At 40.6% G+C, this 17,209-nt stretch overlaps 1 protein-coding gene across 2 annotated transcripts in view; it reads right to left on the bottom strand.

The window, feature by feature from the left end:
- Window positions 1–142: 142 nt before the first annotated feature.
- Window positions 143–17,209, bottom strand: part of LOC146559577 (von Willebrand factor A domain-containing protein 5A-like) — a 40,398-nt gene continuing 23,331 nt past the window's right edge. The window contains exons 14-22 of one of the 2 annotated variants that reach the window (XM_085245662.1): window positions 13,367–13,587; window positions 9,126–9,146; window positions 8,145–8,165; window positions 7,780–7,821; window positions 5,068–5,106; window positions 4,596–4,628; window positions 3,397–3,542; window positions 539–662; window positions 143–423 (exon numbers count right to left, since the gene is read on the bottom strand). In XM_085245662.1, the coding sequence (XP_085101788.1) occupies window positions 344–423; window positions 539–662; window positions 3,397–3,542; window positions 4,596–4,628; window positions 5,068–5,106; window positions 7,780–7,821; window positions 8,145–8,165; window positions 9,126–9,146; window positions 13,367–13,587 (727 nt within the window). In that variant the 3' untranslated portion in view covers window positions 143–343. The remainder of the gene's footprint in view (window positions 424–538; window positions 663–3,396; window positions 3,543–4,595; window positions 4,629–5,067; window positions 5,107–7,779; window positions 7,822–8,144; window positions 8,166–9,125; window positions 9,147–13,366; window positions 13,588–17,209) is intronic. The other variant, XM_085245663.1, reaches the window with a different exon arrangement.

The following is a 17,209-nucleotide window of genomic DNA, read 5'->3' as shown; positions in this document are numbered from 1 at the left end:
TAATTGTTTACTAAATGTTTGAGGTGTGAAATAAACCGCAATGGAGCAAAATATGGGGGTGTGTGATTGGAGGATGTGTTTGTGCGCGCAGGGGGTGGGATCTAGTGGGAGAGAAAAAGAATGGACACACGCACACACAGTAGATGTCTAATCTTTACAGTGTATTATGGGTTTTCAGATCATTCTGAACATTAAAGTCAAATTTGGCTCAAATGTAAAATAACATTTTATAGTCAAAGAACAGTTCTGTTTTTATAACAATTATAAAATGTTAGATTTCACAAAGTAACACCGAGTCTAATGCAGAAATGCTTCTGTTCACCAATCCACTTTCAGGAAACCCTCATAGGCCCAGAGCTTCTTTCTTCACACTGCAGCCCAACAGGACATTTCCAGCATCCACACACTCTGTCACACACGGTGCTGAAAACACAACACAGACATTAAAGCAATGAATGTATGGAGGGAAGACAAAAAAGTAGATTGTAGCATGAAACAATTTTTAAAACATTTTATTCTTTAATTAGCGTGTTACTACCATTCTGAGCACGGAGCCATGAGGCAGCCTTCATAGCCAGAAGCTCCCACTCGTCCTTTGCATCCATCTTGAAACCATGAAGCCAGATCAGAGCCAAAATGGTGGCCCACACTTCACTGTTGGCCTAATTCAACAAATCAAAGACAATAAAATAAAAAAGAGGACACACAAAGAAAAAGAAAAAAAAAATCCTACATGATTTTACTTTCTACAACCAGTAGTATTAGTTATTTCTGGCTGCTTAGTCACAAGGTGTCACCAAGTTGTGTAGCTCTGCATATTTGATTTGGCAGATTATTACACTGGATGCTGTTCCTGATGTAATCCCAAAGGAATTTCTGTCTAGACGTGTGATTACCACCAGTGTTTTAGCTTCTGATATACAGAGGTTTATTTTCAAGGCCTACATTTAGTTTGACTTCATTGTCATTTGTTTTTTGTTGTGTTTTTAATTACATCATGTGTTTCTGTTCAAATCATGGAACATGAGCATGAAGCATCTGACGTACAATAACTAACATTATCATTTTGTTTGTTATTATTGAAACTGAAAACAACAACAACAATCTTTATTTATAGAGCACATTTAAAAGCCAAGGGCATGCCAAAGTGCTTTACATAAAAGAATAAAAGAATAAAACAATTAACACTATAACATCAGAGTCATATAAGTGTGGAATTATGTTTACAGGTAAAAACCACTAATAAGAGTAAACTATAGCACATAGCTATAGCAAAGTAAAGCTGTACCATCAAACACAGTGATAGAGAACATAGACAACGCAAGACAAACAGAAAAATTAATAGAATAACTCACTGCAAACAAGGCCAGGATTTAACTGGTAGAAAAAGCAAGTTCAAACAGATATGTTTTAAGCCGTGATTTAAAAGATTGAATAGAATCAGACGCCCGGATGCCAATCGGGAGACTGTTCCACAGCTCAGGTGCAGCTAGAGCAAACGCTCGATCACCTCTAGACTTCAAACGAGATCTGGGCTGAACCAACAATAACTGTGAGGATGATCTTAAAGCCCTCGCAGGAGCATATGAGTTTAAGAGTTCCTTAAGATAGCTTGGTCCTGTGTTATTAGTAATTTTAAAAGTAAGCAACAGAATTTTAAATTGAATACGAAATTTCACAGGCAACCAGTGCAGATCAGCAAGGACGGGAGTGATGTGAGCAAACTTCTTAGTTTTAGTTAGAATGCGTGCAGCGGCATTCTGGACTGTCTGTAATCTATGTAGAAGGGTAGAGTGGAGACCAAAATAAAGTGAATTACAATAATCTAGCCTTGACGTTACAAAGGCATGGATGAGCTTTTCCAGGTCATTGTGCGGGATATAGTGTTTGGGCTTAGAAATAAGGCGAAGTTGGTAAAAACTGGATCTGACGACAGCAGACACTTGTTTATCAAGTTTAAATGAGCTGTCAAGTAGCACACCCAGATTCCTAACAGTGTCAGAGAAAGAGCTAGTGAGAAAACCAAAGGCATCACGAAGTTTGGCACGGAGAGCGTCACTACCAAAGATCATAATTTCAGTTTTCTTATCATTAAGGATAAGAATATTTGCCAGAAGCCATTGCTTAACCTCACACATGCACTCTCGAAAGCTACTCAAGGACAGAGCTAGATCATCATTTAACTCAAAATAGATCTGGATGTCGTCGGCATAATAATGAAAAGCAATGTGGTATTTCTCAAAGATAGCACTTAAAGGAAGCATATATAATGAGAACAGGGTAGGGCCTAACACAGATCCCTGGGGGACAGCAAACAGGTACAGCGGAAGAAGACGAGGTGGCCAAGTGAACCGAAGAGAGCCGATTGGAGAGGTAAGATTTAAACCAATCCAAGGCAGCGCCCTTGATGCCTACAGTGTGCTCTAGTCTCGCCAATAGTATGTTATGGTCAACCATGTCAAATGCCGATGAAAGATCCAATAGCACTAGGACAGAGGGGCGTCCATTGTCAGCCATTAATAAAAGGTCATTAAAAACTCGGAGCAGCGCTGATTCAGTGCTGTGATGTTGTTTGAAGGCCGATTGAAATTTATCGTTAATGTTATTCTCATCCAGGTAGGTCTGAAGTTGAAGCAGAACTACCTTCTCAAGAATTTTGGCCACGAAGGGAAGCTTAGAAATCGGCCTATAGTTGGCATAATCATTTTGATCGAGGTTACTTTTTTTAAGAACAGGTTGGATTATAGCATGTTTAAAAGCTGATGGTACATAACCGGAAAGCAAGGAAGAGTTCAATATGGACAATAGACAAGGTCCAATTGCACTAAAACAGTCCTTGACTATACGGGATGGAAGAACATCATGTACAAGATTAGTATTGTTCAGTTTCTCAATTAGATGCTTCAGAGTAGGGAGAGAAACAGGTTCAAATTGACAAAAAGTAGTAGGACAATCAGGAATGGACATACGATCTGTCACCAAAGGAAGAGTAGATTTAAGAAATACGACTTTGTCTAAAAAATAACTTGAAAATTTTTCACAAAGATCCGGGGAGCACGGCAGAGGCATAGAGGGGCAGGGGTTGACCACAGAGTTAAAAATTTTAAATAAAATTCGAGGATTGTTGCCATTGGTGGTGATAATTTTAGATAGGAAAGCTGCTTTAGCCGTTCTGGCAGCTGATTGAAACTTCAAGCGGCTAATACATAAAATGTCATATGATGACTGGAGATTATCTTTCCTCCACCTCCTCTCATCCCGCCGACACATACATCGTAAAGCGCGAACAGAATCATTTAACCAACATTGTGAGTAGGTTCTGGGGCGTTTCATTTTGATAGGTGCTACAATGTCAAGGATAGAGGAGCAAGGATAGAGGAGCATGTAACAGTCCACCTTTTCAGGCTTTGACTTTTCCACCTCCTCGTTGGTCTTTCCCAGTGCAGTAGCCAGAGCTGGATCAAGCAGCCAGCAGCCAGACGCCCCCTGCAGGGAGACCAAGTGCAGCAAAGGGTCTCTGGGTGGCTGCCCGGGGGCAGCAGCTGGAAAACCAAAAATGAAATAAAAACTAGACCCGATTATGGTGTTAGATGAGAAGACAGAACTCTATAAACCACCTTCTTGTAAACTATGCAACAAATAAACATTTTTGTATTTGAGATCAACATCACAAATAAAATGTTTTCAACAGTGTGAACTTATTAAATAAAAATAAAAGCTGGCAATAACACGCCATCAATTACCGAGGTTTTAATGAATACCATCTGAAAGTAAGTGAGTTGAAAGCTTGATAAATTATGATGTAAAGTATGCGGTTCACATGCTTAACAGAGAAAATATATGGCCAATGAATTAAATTGTTTTGATCTGATTTATTGGAATACAAGACTAATTATTCAATGGCAGAAAACTGGATCTCATTATCTAAGCAACTGAACTAAACATTGTACAGTCACTTCCATTCGATGTTAAATTCCCTTCATGTCTACCAAGAATATACATGCTTTTTTTTTCTTATTTTATTCTAACCCTGCAATTATAACTGATGGGTTCACACACATTAAGAAAATAATAATTTCCAGAGGCACAAACAAACCCTGACATACATGATGTTCCGGACCACCATACCAACTCCTACATGTAACAGCTCACATAATTTCCTCTGTGTCTAACCGTTTGTGTATTCACAGAAATGCCTAAATTACAAGTACAAAACATGGATTCTTACATTTATTAAAATTGGTTTTTCTGTATGTACTCTTTTTATTGCTTGTTTGCTCCTCTAACTGATGCATATATGAAGAAAAATGTGTTCAAAAGGATTGATCCATAAGCCTAAACCACACAAGTGTGTACAATGACTTGGGTGTGACTTTTGAAGACTCACACCAGCTTGAATTCACACACAAATACGAAGCAATCTGACCTCACCTAAAACTAATTTCAAAATGCGTACATCTGTACATCAATACGCATTTGCAACCCTTTTGAGACTACGTACTGTCTCTACATACATATGTTACTTATACACATACACACATGGAGGACCACACTATGTGATTACTACCGTATGAATAGAAATGTGTTTTACTTACCCATGTCATGCACAACTCCTCGAAAGATAGCCTCTACATCACAAGATTAAAATGATAAAACAAAAGAGGATGGCATGAGATGAAGACATTACATTTGATTTACTTAAGAAATATCAGGCAATATTTCTTGCTTCTGAGGTGATTAGTGACTTGAAAATTATTACTTACACACACACACACACACACACACACACACACACACACACACACACACACACACACACACAAATTAAAAAAATAAAATAAAATACATGACTCAACCTTCACTTTCTCTTTAAAGATACAGCCCATTATAACCAGCAGTAATAATGGTCTTATACATAAAGTACTGCATATTTCACATGTGAAATAAGTTAAAAAAACAAAACAAAAAAAACAAAACAAAACATGATGGGTTTTTTTCCACATGTACATCTACACACATCTACACATTTACATAGATGTTTAAATGTGTCATTTAGGTTCTATTTACCCTTGGCAGTTCTCTCACACTTTGCCATGGAGTTGGGCACTATAATGTAAAAAAGAAAGAAAGAAAGAATTTAACACACGCACAAAAAAACACGTCAGCAAATTCTTATGAAACGTACTAAGGAACACTAAATTACTGACCTGTTGATATACAAATACAAAACAAATAGTATAAAAGTATTTAAGTGTATATCATTGTAACCTTTCTAATTAGAATCTTGATTTCTTGGAACAAATATTTTAAAGTCAATCTCACTTTTTGCTTTTAGATAATCTGAACATGACTCAGATATTCTGTCCTTTTATTCACATTCATCGGTCTTTATCTTTAAGGAAAGCAAATTACCATGAGAAAATCAGGTTAATATTTCATGTTAACATGTGATGATCCACATCATACTAAGTTTTCGTCTTCGGAGAGTCTCACAGCAAGTTAAAACATTACTACAATATTTAAATCTAAATGCTGATAAACATCACCTACATTTAAACATTCAAATTTTGGACACATTGACTTATTAAATGATCTCTTTCATTGTTTTTACTCTTTTGTGCAGTGAAGAAGAAATCACTGCATTGTTGAAGGAGCCAAACATACACATACGGCCTTCTCTGAATCTCACAAAGGGATGGTATCTGTCACAGTTTTAATAGGGCCACATTTTAATAAGTTAGATTTCTAATTATTTACTAATTCAGAAAAATACATTTCACATGGAAGGAATCGCAGCTAGATTATGATGCTTGTATGAAAATGTTGTGAAAGTTAGACATTTCATTTGCTGTTTAGATCAGTAAGTCAAGTTAAGCTTCTGAGGTCATTATTGTGACTTGCAGCTTGTCATAAATTGTACTATAAGTACAGTGGCTTGCAAAAGTATTCGCCCCCCTTGAACTTTTGTCAAGGGGGACGAAAATTTTGTCACATTACAGCCACAAACATGAATAAATTTTATTGGAATTCCACGTGAAAGACCAACACAAAGTGGTGCACACGTGAGAAGTGGAACGAAAATCATACATGATTCCAAAAATTTTTTACAAAAAAAAATAACTGAAAAGTGGGGTGTGCGTAATTATTCAGCCCTCTGAGTCAATACTTTGTAGAACCACCTTTGCTGCAATTACAGCTGCCAGTCTTTTAGGCTATGTCTCTACCAGCTTTGCACATCTAGAGACTGAAATCCTTGCCCATTCTTCTTTGCAAAACAGCTCCAGCTCAGTCAGATTAGATGGACAGCGTTTGTGAACAGCAGTTTTCAGATCTTGCCATAGATTCTCGATTGGATTTAGACACCAGACAGGTCAGGGATAAAGTTATTGAGAAATTTAAAGCAGGCTTAGGCTACAAAAAGATTTCTCAAGCCTTGAACATCCCAGGGAGCACTGTTCAAGCGATCATTCAGAAATGGAAGGAGTATGGCACAACTGTAGACCTACCAAGACGAGGCCGTCCACCTAAACTCACAGGCCGAACAAGGAGAGCGCTGATCAGAAATGCAGCCAAGAGGCCCATGGTGACTCTGGACGAGCTGCAGAGATCTACAGCTCAGGTGGGGGAATCTGTCCATAGGACAACTATTAGTTGTGCACTGCACAAAGTTGGCCTTTATGGAAGAGAGGCAAGAAGAATGCCATTGTTAACAGAAAACCACAAGAAGTCCCGTTTGCAGTTTGCCACAAGCCATGTGGGGGACACAGCAAACATGTGGAAGAAGGTGCTCTGGTCAGATGAGACCAAAATGGAACTTTTTGGCCAAAATGCAAAACGCTATGTGTGGCGGAAAACTAACACTGCACATCACTCTGAACACACTATCCCCACTGTCAAATATGGTGGTGGCAGCATCATGCTCTGGGGGGGCTTCTCTTCAGCAGGGACAGGGAAGCTGGTCAGAGTTGATGGGAAGATGGATGGAGCCAAATACAGGGCAGTATTGGAAGAAAACCTCTTGGAGTCTGCAAAAGACTTGAGACTGGGGCGGAGGTTCACCTTCCAACAGGACAACAACCCTAAACATAAAGCCAGAGCAACAATGGAATGGTTTAAAACAAAACACATCCATGTGTTAGAATGGCCCAGTCAAAGTCCAGATCTAAATCCAATCAAGAATCTGTGGCAAGATCTGAAAACTGCTGTTCACAAACGCTGTCCATCAAATCTGACTGAGCTGGAGCTGTTTTGCAAAGAAGAATGGGCAAGGATTTCAGTCTGTAGATGTGCAAAGCTGGTAGAGACATACAGCTGCCAGTCTTTTAGGGTAATTGCAGCCCCCTCAATTGACTCGGGGGGGCTGAATAATTACGCACACCCCACTTTTCAGTTATTTATTTGTAAAAAAAAAAAAAAATGTTTGGAATCATGTATGATTTTCATTCCACTTCTCACATGTACACCACTTTGTGTTGGTCTTTCACGTGGAATTCCAATAAAATTGATTCATGTTTGTGGCTGTAATGTGACAAAATGTGGAAAAGTTCAAGGGGGCCGAATACTTTTGCAAGCCACTGTAAAAGCTTGCACATCTTTAATTGCTGACTAAGGAATCAGCCAATTACAACAACTGTCAAAACAAATACTGCAGCAACTGTGTAGTTAATGTTTGACATTTAACATTTCAAATAAGTGCAAAAACAAATATGTTGGTTTCTTTGTTTTTATTCTCAGAAATGTGTATGTGTAGATGTGTGTTGTCACTCAGCTTTTACTTACTAAAAGCGGATGGAGCAGGAAATGGAGCAGCATCCATGCACACTATATTTACAAAAAAAAATAAAAAATAAAAAATTCAGGGTGAATGATTACAACAGTCTGAACAACACCGCTTTAAAAATGTATAAATCGATCTTAAACAGACTGAGGTTATCAGATAAAAGCCTTCACTTTGGGACACAGCCCATTACAAAGGTTATCCAAGCAAATATTGCAGCTGTTTGCATACAGTATTGCACATCTAACATTTCAAAAAGGTTAACAAGTTAGTCCTCTTTTTTAAAAAACAAACAAAACAAAAAAAAACCTAAAAAAAAAAAAAAACGCACAAATATGTGGTGTATTGTCATTCACTTTTTACTTACACATTGGCCTGGCCATCTTCCCTATTATGTAAACAAACGAACAGGTCCAGACATTTAATTTCATACTTTTTAACATTCACAGGCTGATATACCAATGCAACACAAATAATACAAACAGTGTTCAAAATATATACAATGTCTATCTGTTCAGTCTGGTTATTCCGTTTTCATGTCGTAACGTTCCTGACATGTCTACCAGTAAAGTTTCCTCACCTGCATCATGTTGTCTGATTGATCCCTGCTGTATTTACCTCTTGCTCAACACCTTGGTTTATACAACTTGTTAATTCCAATTTGTTCTCTAGTGTTTAGATTTTTTTTTTCCCAGTTAATTTTTTTCTCTCATTTTGTGGTCATTCTGCATCAAGCACTGTGTGCCACAAAAATCACTCAGCCTCACTTCACCAGGTTATAATAATTTAAAAAACAAAAAACAAAACAAAAACAAAAAAACCTAGAGGATTAGCCAACAATAATAAATAATTAAACTAGTAAAATGATTAAATTCTGATATTACTGCAGTGCCTCACAGGTAGTATTATAAGTCGTATTTAAAGTGTAAAAGATGTTCACCATTATTTTGAAGTGTAAACTCCCATGAAGACAAGATGAAACACAATAGGTCAACAACTGCATAAAAAGTTGAGTACTGACTTATTTACATTGTTTGGTTATACAGAAAAATAATACAAGTACTACAACTATACTACAACAATACTAGCATTATTTAAAGTATATAAGATCTTCATGTGTTTAATCTGTTTTTTCTGTTTTCATGGGAGATAGAATGAACTGCTACTGGATTATAATATTACTGCAGTGCCTCACAGGTAGTATTGTAAGTATTAAAGATGTTCACTAATATCCCAAATATAACAAAACATTTCGAATAAGTTAAAACAGAAATATTTTGGCTTGTTTCTATTTATTGTTAGAAATGTATAGATGTGCAGATGTGTGTTATTCTGATATTCAACTTACTACATGCCATGGCGAAGACACCTAGGATGTTAAAAAAAAAAAAAAAGTCAAATATTTCATAAGAATTTGTTAAAAAGAACTTTATGTTATTTTAGGGAAGTAGAAATATAACACAAACACTACAAACAGTATTTGTGATGTGATGCGATGCAATACAATACTGTGGCATTTCAGAACTTATTACTCTCACTTCCCAAATGTGTCTGCAAGTAAAGCTTAGTCTTATTGGTCGCTGCAGCATTTATAGCACTTGTTTATTATCCTTTAAGAGCCAGATTGAATGCTTTTAATTACCCATGGCTGCTTGAGCACACATTGGCATTGATTTACATACTACAGGGAGTGCAGAATTATTAGGCAAATGAGTATTTTGCCCACATCATCCTCTTCATGCATGTTGTCTTACTCCAAGCTGTATAGGCTCGAAAGCCTACTAACAATTAAGCATATTAGGTGATGTGCATCTCTGTAATGACAAGGGGTGTGGTCTAATGACATCAACACCCTATATCAGGTGTGCATAATTATTAGGCAACGTCCTTTCCTTTGGCAAAATGGGTCAAAAGAAGGACTTGACAGGCTCAGAAAAGTCAAAAATAGTGAGATATCTTGCAGAGGGATGCAGCAGTCTCAAAATTGCAAAGCTTCTGAAGCGTGATCATCGAACAATCAAGCGTTTCATTCAAAATAGTCAACAGGGTCGCAAGAAGCGTGTGGAAAAACCAAGGTGCAAAATAACTGCCCATGAACTGAGAAAAGTCAAGCGTGCAGCTGCCAAGATGCCACTTGCCACCAGTTTGGCCATATTTCAGAGCTGCAACATCACTGGAGTGCCCAAAAGCACAAGGTGTGCAATACTCAGAGACATGGCCAAGGTAAGAAAGGCTGAAAGACGACCACCACTGAACAAGACACACAAGCTGAAACGTCAAGACTGGGCCAAGAAATATCTCAAGACTGGTTTTTCTAAGGTTTTATGGACTGATGAAATGAGAGTGAGTCTTGATGGGCCAGATGGATGGGCCCGTGGCTGGATTGGTAAAGGGCAGAGAGCTCCAGTCCGACTCAGACGCCAGCAAGGTGGAGGTGGAGTACTGGTTTGGGCTGGTATCATCAAAGATAAGCTTGTGGGGCCTTTTCGGGTTGAGGAGGGAGTCAAGCTCAACTCCCAGTCCTACTGCCAGTTTCTGGAAGACACCTTCTTCAAGCAGTGGTACAGGAAGAAGTCTGCATCCTTCAAGAAAAACATGATTTCCATGCAGGACAATGCTCCATCACACGCGTCCAAGTACTCCACAGCGTGGCTGGCAAGAAAGGGTATAAAAGAAGAAAAACTAATGACATGGCCTCCTTGTTCACCTGATCTGAACCCCATTGAGAACCTGTGGTCCATCATCAAATGTGAGATTTACAAGGAGGGAAAACAGTACACCTCTCTGAACAGTGTCTGGGAGGCTGTGGTTGCTGCTGCACGCAATGTTGATGGTGAACAGATCAAAACACTGACAGAATCCATGGATGGCAGGCTTTTGAGTGTCCTTGCAAAGAAAGGTGGCTATATTGGTCGCTGATTTGTTTTTGTTTTGTTTTTGAATGTCAGAAATGTATATTTGTGAATGTGGAGATGTTATATTGGTTTCACTGGTAAAAATAAATAATTGAAATGGGTATATATTTGTTTTTTGTTAAGTTGCCTAATAATTATGCACAGTAATAGTCACCTGCACACACAGATATCCCCCTAAAATAGCTAAAACTACAAACAAACTAAAAACTACTTCCAAAAACATTCAGCTTTGATATTAATGAGTTTTTTGGGTTCATTGAGAACATGGTTGTTGTTCAATAATAACATTATTCCTCAAAAATACAACTTGCCTAATAATTCTGCACTCCCTGTAAACAAAATTTTAAAAAAGTGCTGCAAGATGCCCTGGGAAACAAAGTGCTGAACAGGAAGCTCGGGGGTCAAGTTGCTGATTAGGAGGCATCATGTGTGATCGAACGTTGTGTGGATCTGTGATGATGACTCCCCAGATGTTCTTGGAAATCTTCTGGGCCACAGCGGTGGCAGTCACTACTGTGATGACAGGGCCACGCAGACTCTGCTCCACCAAACCCTTGTTTCCCGTTGCACATTGTTGGAGGCGGAGCGGGTGGAGGTTAGATGTGTGCATGGGGACATCCACAAATATCCCATAGTGCCGCTGCGTATTTAAGTTAAGGGAAACACACATAGAATAAAGGCTGCAGTTAGTTGGCACCTGTCGCATCCCTGACTTTGGGGATGAATTGGCTGAGATTTAATAAACTTTTGGGCCAGTATGTTGGGATGTGATCACGACCAGTTGTAGGTTGTAGTGTCTGCGTGGTGCTACGTGGTGACGCGGGGTTGTCCAACGCTGACTCCTGGGGAGAAGTGGTGGTCCTTTTCATGAGGCCCCGCCTGAGTGGATCATTCGCCCCACAGAAGATTTTCCACTGGAGCAGTCTCGTGACGACACCCTACGCTCAGCCTTTGACCAAGATAGTAATTGATGGTCACTTGGTGTGCCCTAAAGCCGTGTGGCCCTACCCGTACTTTGTATCATTGAACGAGTAAGCCGTGACACTCGCACAGAGGAGGAACACACCCAGTTGTTGGTGCTTAAAAGCCACCGAGATGCTGAAAATAGGGTTAATAGAAAAGTCGCACGGCACATAATGTACGAAATGTCACGGTTTGAGGCCTACCCCATGGCCCAGGATAGACGAGCTTCTGGACGAGTTAGGCACTGCCAAAATTTTGCACAATGCTAGATTTAACCAAGGGCTACTGGCACATTCCCTTGTCTGCAAAAAAAGCCTTCTCCACTGTGTATGGTTTGTACCAATTCTTCACACTTTTGTTCGGCTTGCCCAAAGCCCCATGGACTGGGTGGGGCGGCCTCACCTAGATGATGTTATCATCCACAGTAACACCTGGGTGCACATGTGCAGCAGGTGGTTGCGGTCCTGAAGACTCTGCAGCAGGCAGGGCTCAGGGCAAACCCTAAGAAATGTGCATTTAGATGGAGGGAAGTACAGCATCTGGGTTAGCACTTGGGGTGTGGGCAGGTGCGTACAGATGGAGAAGACAACTGCCACTGTATCCTCCCCGCGCCCCAAGACCTAAAAGGAGGTGAGGCAGTTCCTGGGCCTGGTGGGGTACCATAACCAGTTCATGCCTAGTTTCAGTCCTTTGACAGATCTCACCTGAAAGGGTGCCGCAGATCTGATCCAGTGGGTGGAGCAATGCCAAGCAGTGTTTGTGCAGGTGAAAAAGGCTCTCTGTGGGGAGCTACTCCTCCACAAACTTTTCCCTCCCTTTCATCCTGCACACGGATGCCTCGAACAGAAGGCTGGGGGACGCTTTGTCCCAGCAGGTAAGAGGGGTTAACCGCCTTGTTCTTTACATCAGCCGGAAGCAAAATACAGCATGGTGGAGAACGATTGTCTGGTGATCCGGTAGGCAGTCAATTCCCTTCGTTATTACCTCCTGGGACACTCGTTCGCACTCGGCTCAGACCACGCCCCGCTACAGTGCACCTGGGTCACTCGGTGGTACCTGACTTTACAGCCCTTTAGGTTCAAGGTGGTCCATAGGCCACAGATGGTCATGGACAATTTCCTCTCCCGTTTACACAGGGGGAGCCAGATGCGGCCTGGGCCTCAGTCAGACATTGGGATTGTGTGGCAGGGGTGTGGTCTATGGCTCCGCTGCAGTGGAAGGGTGGTGCAGCAGACTCCAGGGCCAGTCCCAGGGAGGCTGAGGTCCAGGTGGAGGGAATTAGGCTCACGAACACTCTAACGTTTTTAGTTATGCTGGGGACCAGCAGAGAGAGGGCCAGCTGCAAGCTTTTGGGAAACATAAGGTGCCGAACAGGAGGATTGGTGGTCAAGTTGCAGAAGAGGAAATATTGTGTGTGTGTGTGTGTAAAATCTGTACAACAAAGACAATTTAACTGTGTTCGAACGCTGTGTGGGTCCGTGGTGTTAACATCCATCTTGGTATCTTGATTCCTTGCATCATTTTTTTGCTACTGAATCTTACTTTTTGCCATAACCAACTTTTCTTTATATTTGTACTGTCTGTGACTCTTATAGTCTGCTTTTCAACATATCATTGTACCCCTTACAATGAATACCCCTTAATTCAAGTCTATCTTCATCTTCAGTCTGTGCCTGACAGAGTTTTATTTTTTCTTTTGAAATAAACTCACGGGGTGTTGGAATATTTCTGCGCACAAGAGGTCCTTGAATCATTTCGCTGTTGTCTTTGTTGACAGCAATGAAGGCAGTGAAAGAACTGCTCACTCCTGATTGGACACTGAGTTGCACCACCTTCTCCTTCACTCCTCCATCTTGCTGTCCTCTGTTCTCTCTCTCATCCATCTCCAGGGAGCGAATCAGAGTCCGAGCACCCAACCTGTGGACTGTTAGCCTGCAGACAAGAAGGCACAAAACCACAATAATTTCCTTTCCATCCATTTCCTTTTCATCACTTTAAAACAACAAAGATTTACACACAAGCAGGCTAACAATTTTGATCCACTGCTTTCCCAAAATGAGAACGTTCTTTATTTAAATCAAATACATGTAACCTAGAACAAAAAGTGTTAAACTGAGTGTTAAACTAATTCAGAATAAGATTAATCAGAAAACTACACAACATTTTTATCTTGTTCGGCATCACCACAATTGACATAGTTCCTTGAATGTTCCTTCTTTATCTCATCCTCTACCAGTAGCTGATTTTACTTAGACTTATCTATGTTTTTGGTAATCAATACATCTCTTTTTGTAATTTTATCTCCTTTATAAAAGGACCTCTCCTGCCAAAAATAATGTGCAAGTGCATTTGCTAATAGACAGCTTGGTACTGGATAAAATAGTATATCACCACAAAAGAAAATTTAAACCACGCCCAGTCAGGATAGTCAAACAAATCTCTCAGTCTTCACTTCAGAACAACTTTGTACTCACGTTTACCTTTCAAACAAACAGTACTGTGATGTGACAAAACCAGCCAAAGCTAACAAAAGTATAATTTCTCCTAAAATTGCAGTTTCATGCTCCCAACTTTGCAGGAACAATTTGGGGATAACCCCTCGCTGTTCTAGAATGACTGTGCAACAGTGCACAAAGTGAGGTCCATAAAGACATGATGAGCGAGACTGGTGAGAATTGACCTGCACAGAGTCCTGAACTCAACGTGATCGATGTGTGACCTAACAAATGTCCTTTTGGAAGAATGAACAAAATTTACCAAATCTGTATACCCATATCTGTGTATTCAAAGGAGCTTGCAAAGAAAAGCGTCTGGACTTCTTTAAGTTGCTTGAAGCCGTTTCACCTCTCATCCGAGAAGCTTCTTCAGTTCTAAGGTCAAATGGTGGGGAGTCCCAGATTTAAACCTAGTGGGAGTGTCCCCCCACAGAGGGACAAGAGGACCCCCTGATGATCCTCTAATCGCCTGAGCCAAGGTGTGAAACTGGGTGTGGGTCCCAATCAGCCAGAGTTTCGGGTGAGCTCATTGTGAAACCTGGCCCCACCCTATTATGCAAATTCCTGAGGTCAGATGGCCCAGGATGTGAGTGGGCGTTAAGGCGTCTGGGGAGGGAACTCAAAACTGGATTATAGATGGCAGAGAGTTGGTGTCGTAGACCACCGCCTCTGTTCAAAGATGGTCGCTCACAGTGGACATAGATGGCTTCTTTCACTCCTCTTTCAAACCATCTGTCCTCTCTGTCCAAAATGTGAACATTGGCATCCTCGAAAGAGTGTCCTTTATCCTTAAGATGCAGATGGACTGCTGAGTCTTGTCCTGTGGAGGTGGCTCTTCTGTGTTGTGCCATGCGCAACATAGACAAATCTCTATGAGACAAAACTCCAAAACGCAGACTTAAGAATGTGGTGTATGCTGTACAGTGCAGCGAGGAATGCTCAGACCTCTACATTGGAGAGACCAAACAGCCACTTCACAAGCGCAGAAGTGGCTGTTTGAGAAAAAGAAAAAAAAGAGGGTTGACAGAGCATTTTTCAAAGAAACATATCTTGAGTAATATTTCAATTTTGAAGTGAAATTTTCACAGCACTCATATGTGCCCACACCATAACATTTTTATGAAAATCGTAGACGGATAGGCAGAAGTCCCGTGTTGATTTTACGGAGTTACCCATGTATACACTGAGCTGGTTGGTTTTACTGGCTGTGCGAAATTTGAAGTTACTTTGGAAACGTTTTTTGTTTTGTTTTTTCGTACTTTGAGAAGTACAAAAAGAATAAATCAGTTTAAGAGATCCCTGAGCTGTGCTTCAGTTGAAACAAAAACTGGACCCATTTCCTAGACTTCAGTGTTGTGGTATTTGTTTTGGATATAGACATAATTAAAATAGTTTTAAACAGGAGTAACAGTAAAGAAAGGCTGCAGCTTAGCAAAAAAACCCAGGGTCACTTTGATAGGCAGTATAAATTATTATAATTTGCAATTAGGCAGTTAATTTAATTCAATTTGGATATAAGCTTAAAAATATTAGAGAAAAAAATAATGACCAGATGCTCCCCATGAGCAAGCACTTGGCAATAGGAGGAAGGAAAAGTTCTCTTTAAACAAGAATAAACCTTTGGCAGAACCAGGGTCATGGAGAGACAATCGTCTGTTGAGACTGTTTGGGGGTGAGAAGGAGGCAGACAGAGTCAGTGAGTGTGTGTGTGCACTTGAGAAAGTGTGAGAGAGAGTGAGAGTTGGTACTTTTAGTACTCTCGCTGCAGTGTTTTCGATTAACTGAAGTTTTTTTTGTGGAGCTTTTGCAGTGATGAATAATAATGAATTACAATAGTCCAACCTAAAGCAATAAATGCTCTAATTTTTTCATTAACAAATTTCTCAGCATCACTTTGAGACAGGATGTTTCTCGTTTTAGACATCTTGCACAAATAAATGAAAATAGTGCTAAATATTTGGTTAACATGTCAATTAAAAGATATATCAGATCAAAACTGGCTCCAGGATTCTTCACAGCCTTGCTGTAGTTCAAAGTAAAGCTATTAAATATCTGGTCAGACACAATGTTGTGAAGATTTTTAGGGTCAAAGACAAAGCTATTTCTTTCTTTGGCTCTCGGAGGAGGCGGACGCACTTTTTCTCCTCTCCCTTATCTTCCCTGCTAGTTCTTATGTCCTTGTCTAGTCTCGTGTCTTTTTTGTATTACTTTCCCTGGAACACTCTCTCACAGTCTGTATCTAAAACCTAAAAGAGAATTATGGATTTGATCAACTGGTCTCTGAATGCTATTGACACCCTTTAATGAGAAGTCTGGGCTCGGGAGAACCCAAGTGCCCTGGAGGGACTTCCCCTGCCGGATACACAATGGAAAGGTGGCAGAGGATTGTGTGCCTGGCGGGACTGTCGATCGAGGACGCTGAAGATATCTACCTATTCGGAACCATGATAACAGGGTTTTTGCTGATCGGAGCTGACTTGGCCCTGGCTTATCGGAGAATTAAGAAAGCGGAAACGGCTGTTCAAACCCCCACAAGGCTGCCCGCTGGGATTGGAACGACAGGTGCGACTTCTCAGAAAGGGCTCACTGAAGGCAGCATGGTTAAGAGCTTGGAGGCGCTTACGACTGCAGTGAATGCTCAGAATAACACCTCTGAGCGTATGTATGTTGGATTACATCAGGAAAGAATCAACTCAGAACAACATCTCTGGGCGGAAGCTGGATTACATCAGATTACAGAACCTGCTATGTGAGCACAAGAGAGACAAGACCACGGAATCGACGGCTAATAACATCATGGAGAAACTCGCAGCTATTAACGGGAGATTGAGAGACCAGTGTCGGAGTGTTAAAAACAGCTTGAAATTCTCATGAGTTGTTTGCAAAAGAAAAATCACCATCATAATGCGGCTACCCCTTCGGCGCCAGCGGTGGGCTCAAGGCTGGAGCCAAACAAAAACTCCCTGATAACGACTGTGTTGAGTCTGTTCCTTCCCATTCCCTACAAGGCCACCTGGGTTGGCTGGAAGACTGTTTACTTAGCCTGGCGGGGCGAAGGA

Source organism: Mchenga conophoros, linkage group LG14, assembly GCF_057382185.1.
Source record: "Mchenga conophoros isolate Kocher_MC1m ecotype Shallow Benthic linkage group LG14, M_conophoros_male_GT1.1, whole genome shotgun sequence".
In the NCBI taxonomy this organism is placed as follows: domain Eukaryota; kingdom Metazoa; phylum Chordata; class Actinopteri; order Cichliformes; family Cichlidae; genus Mchenga; species Mchenga conophoros.
The sequence above is the reverse complement of the archived record's forward strand: the minus strand, read 5'-3'. Positions and strand labels throughout refer to the sequence as shown.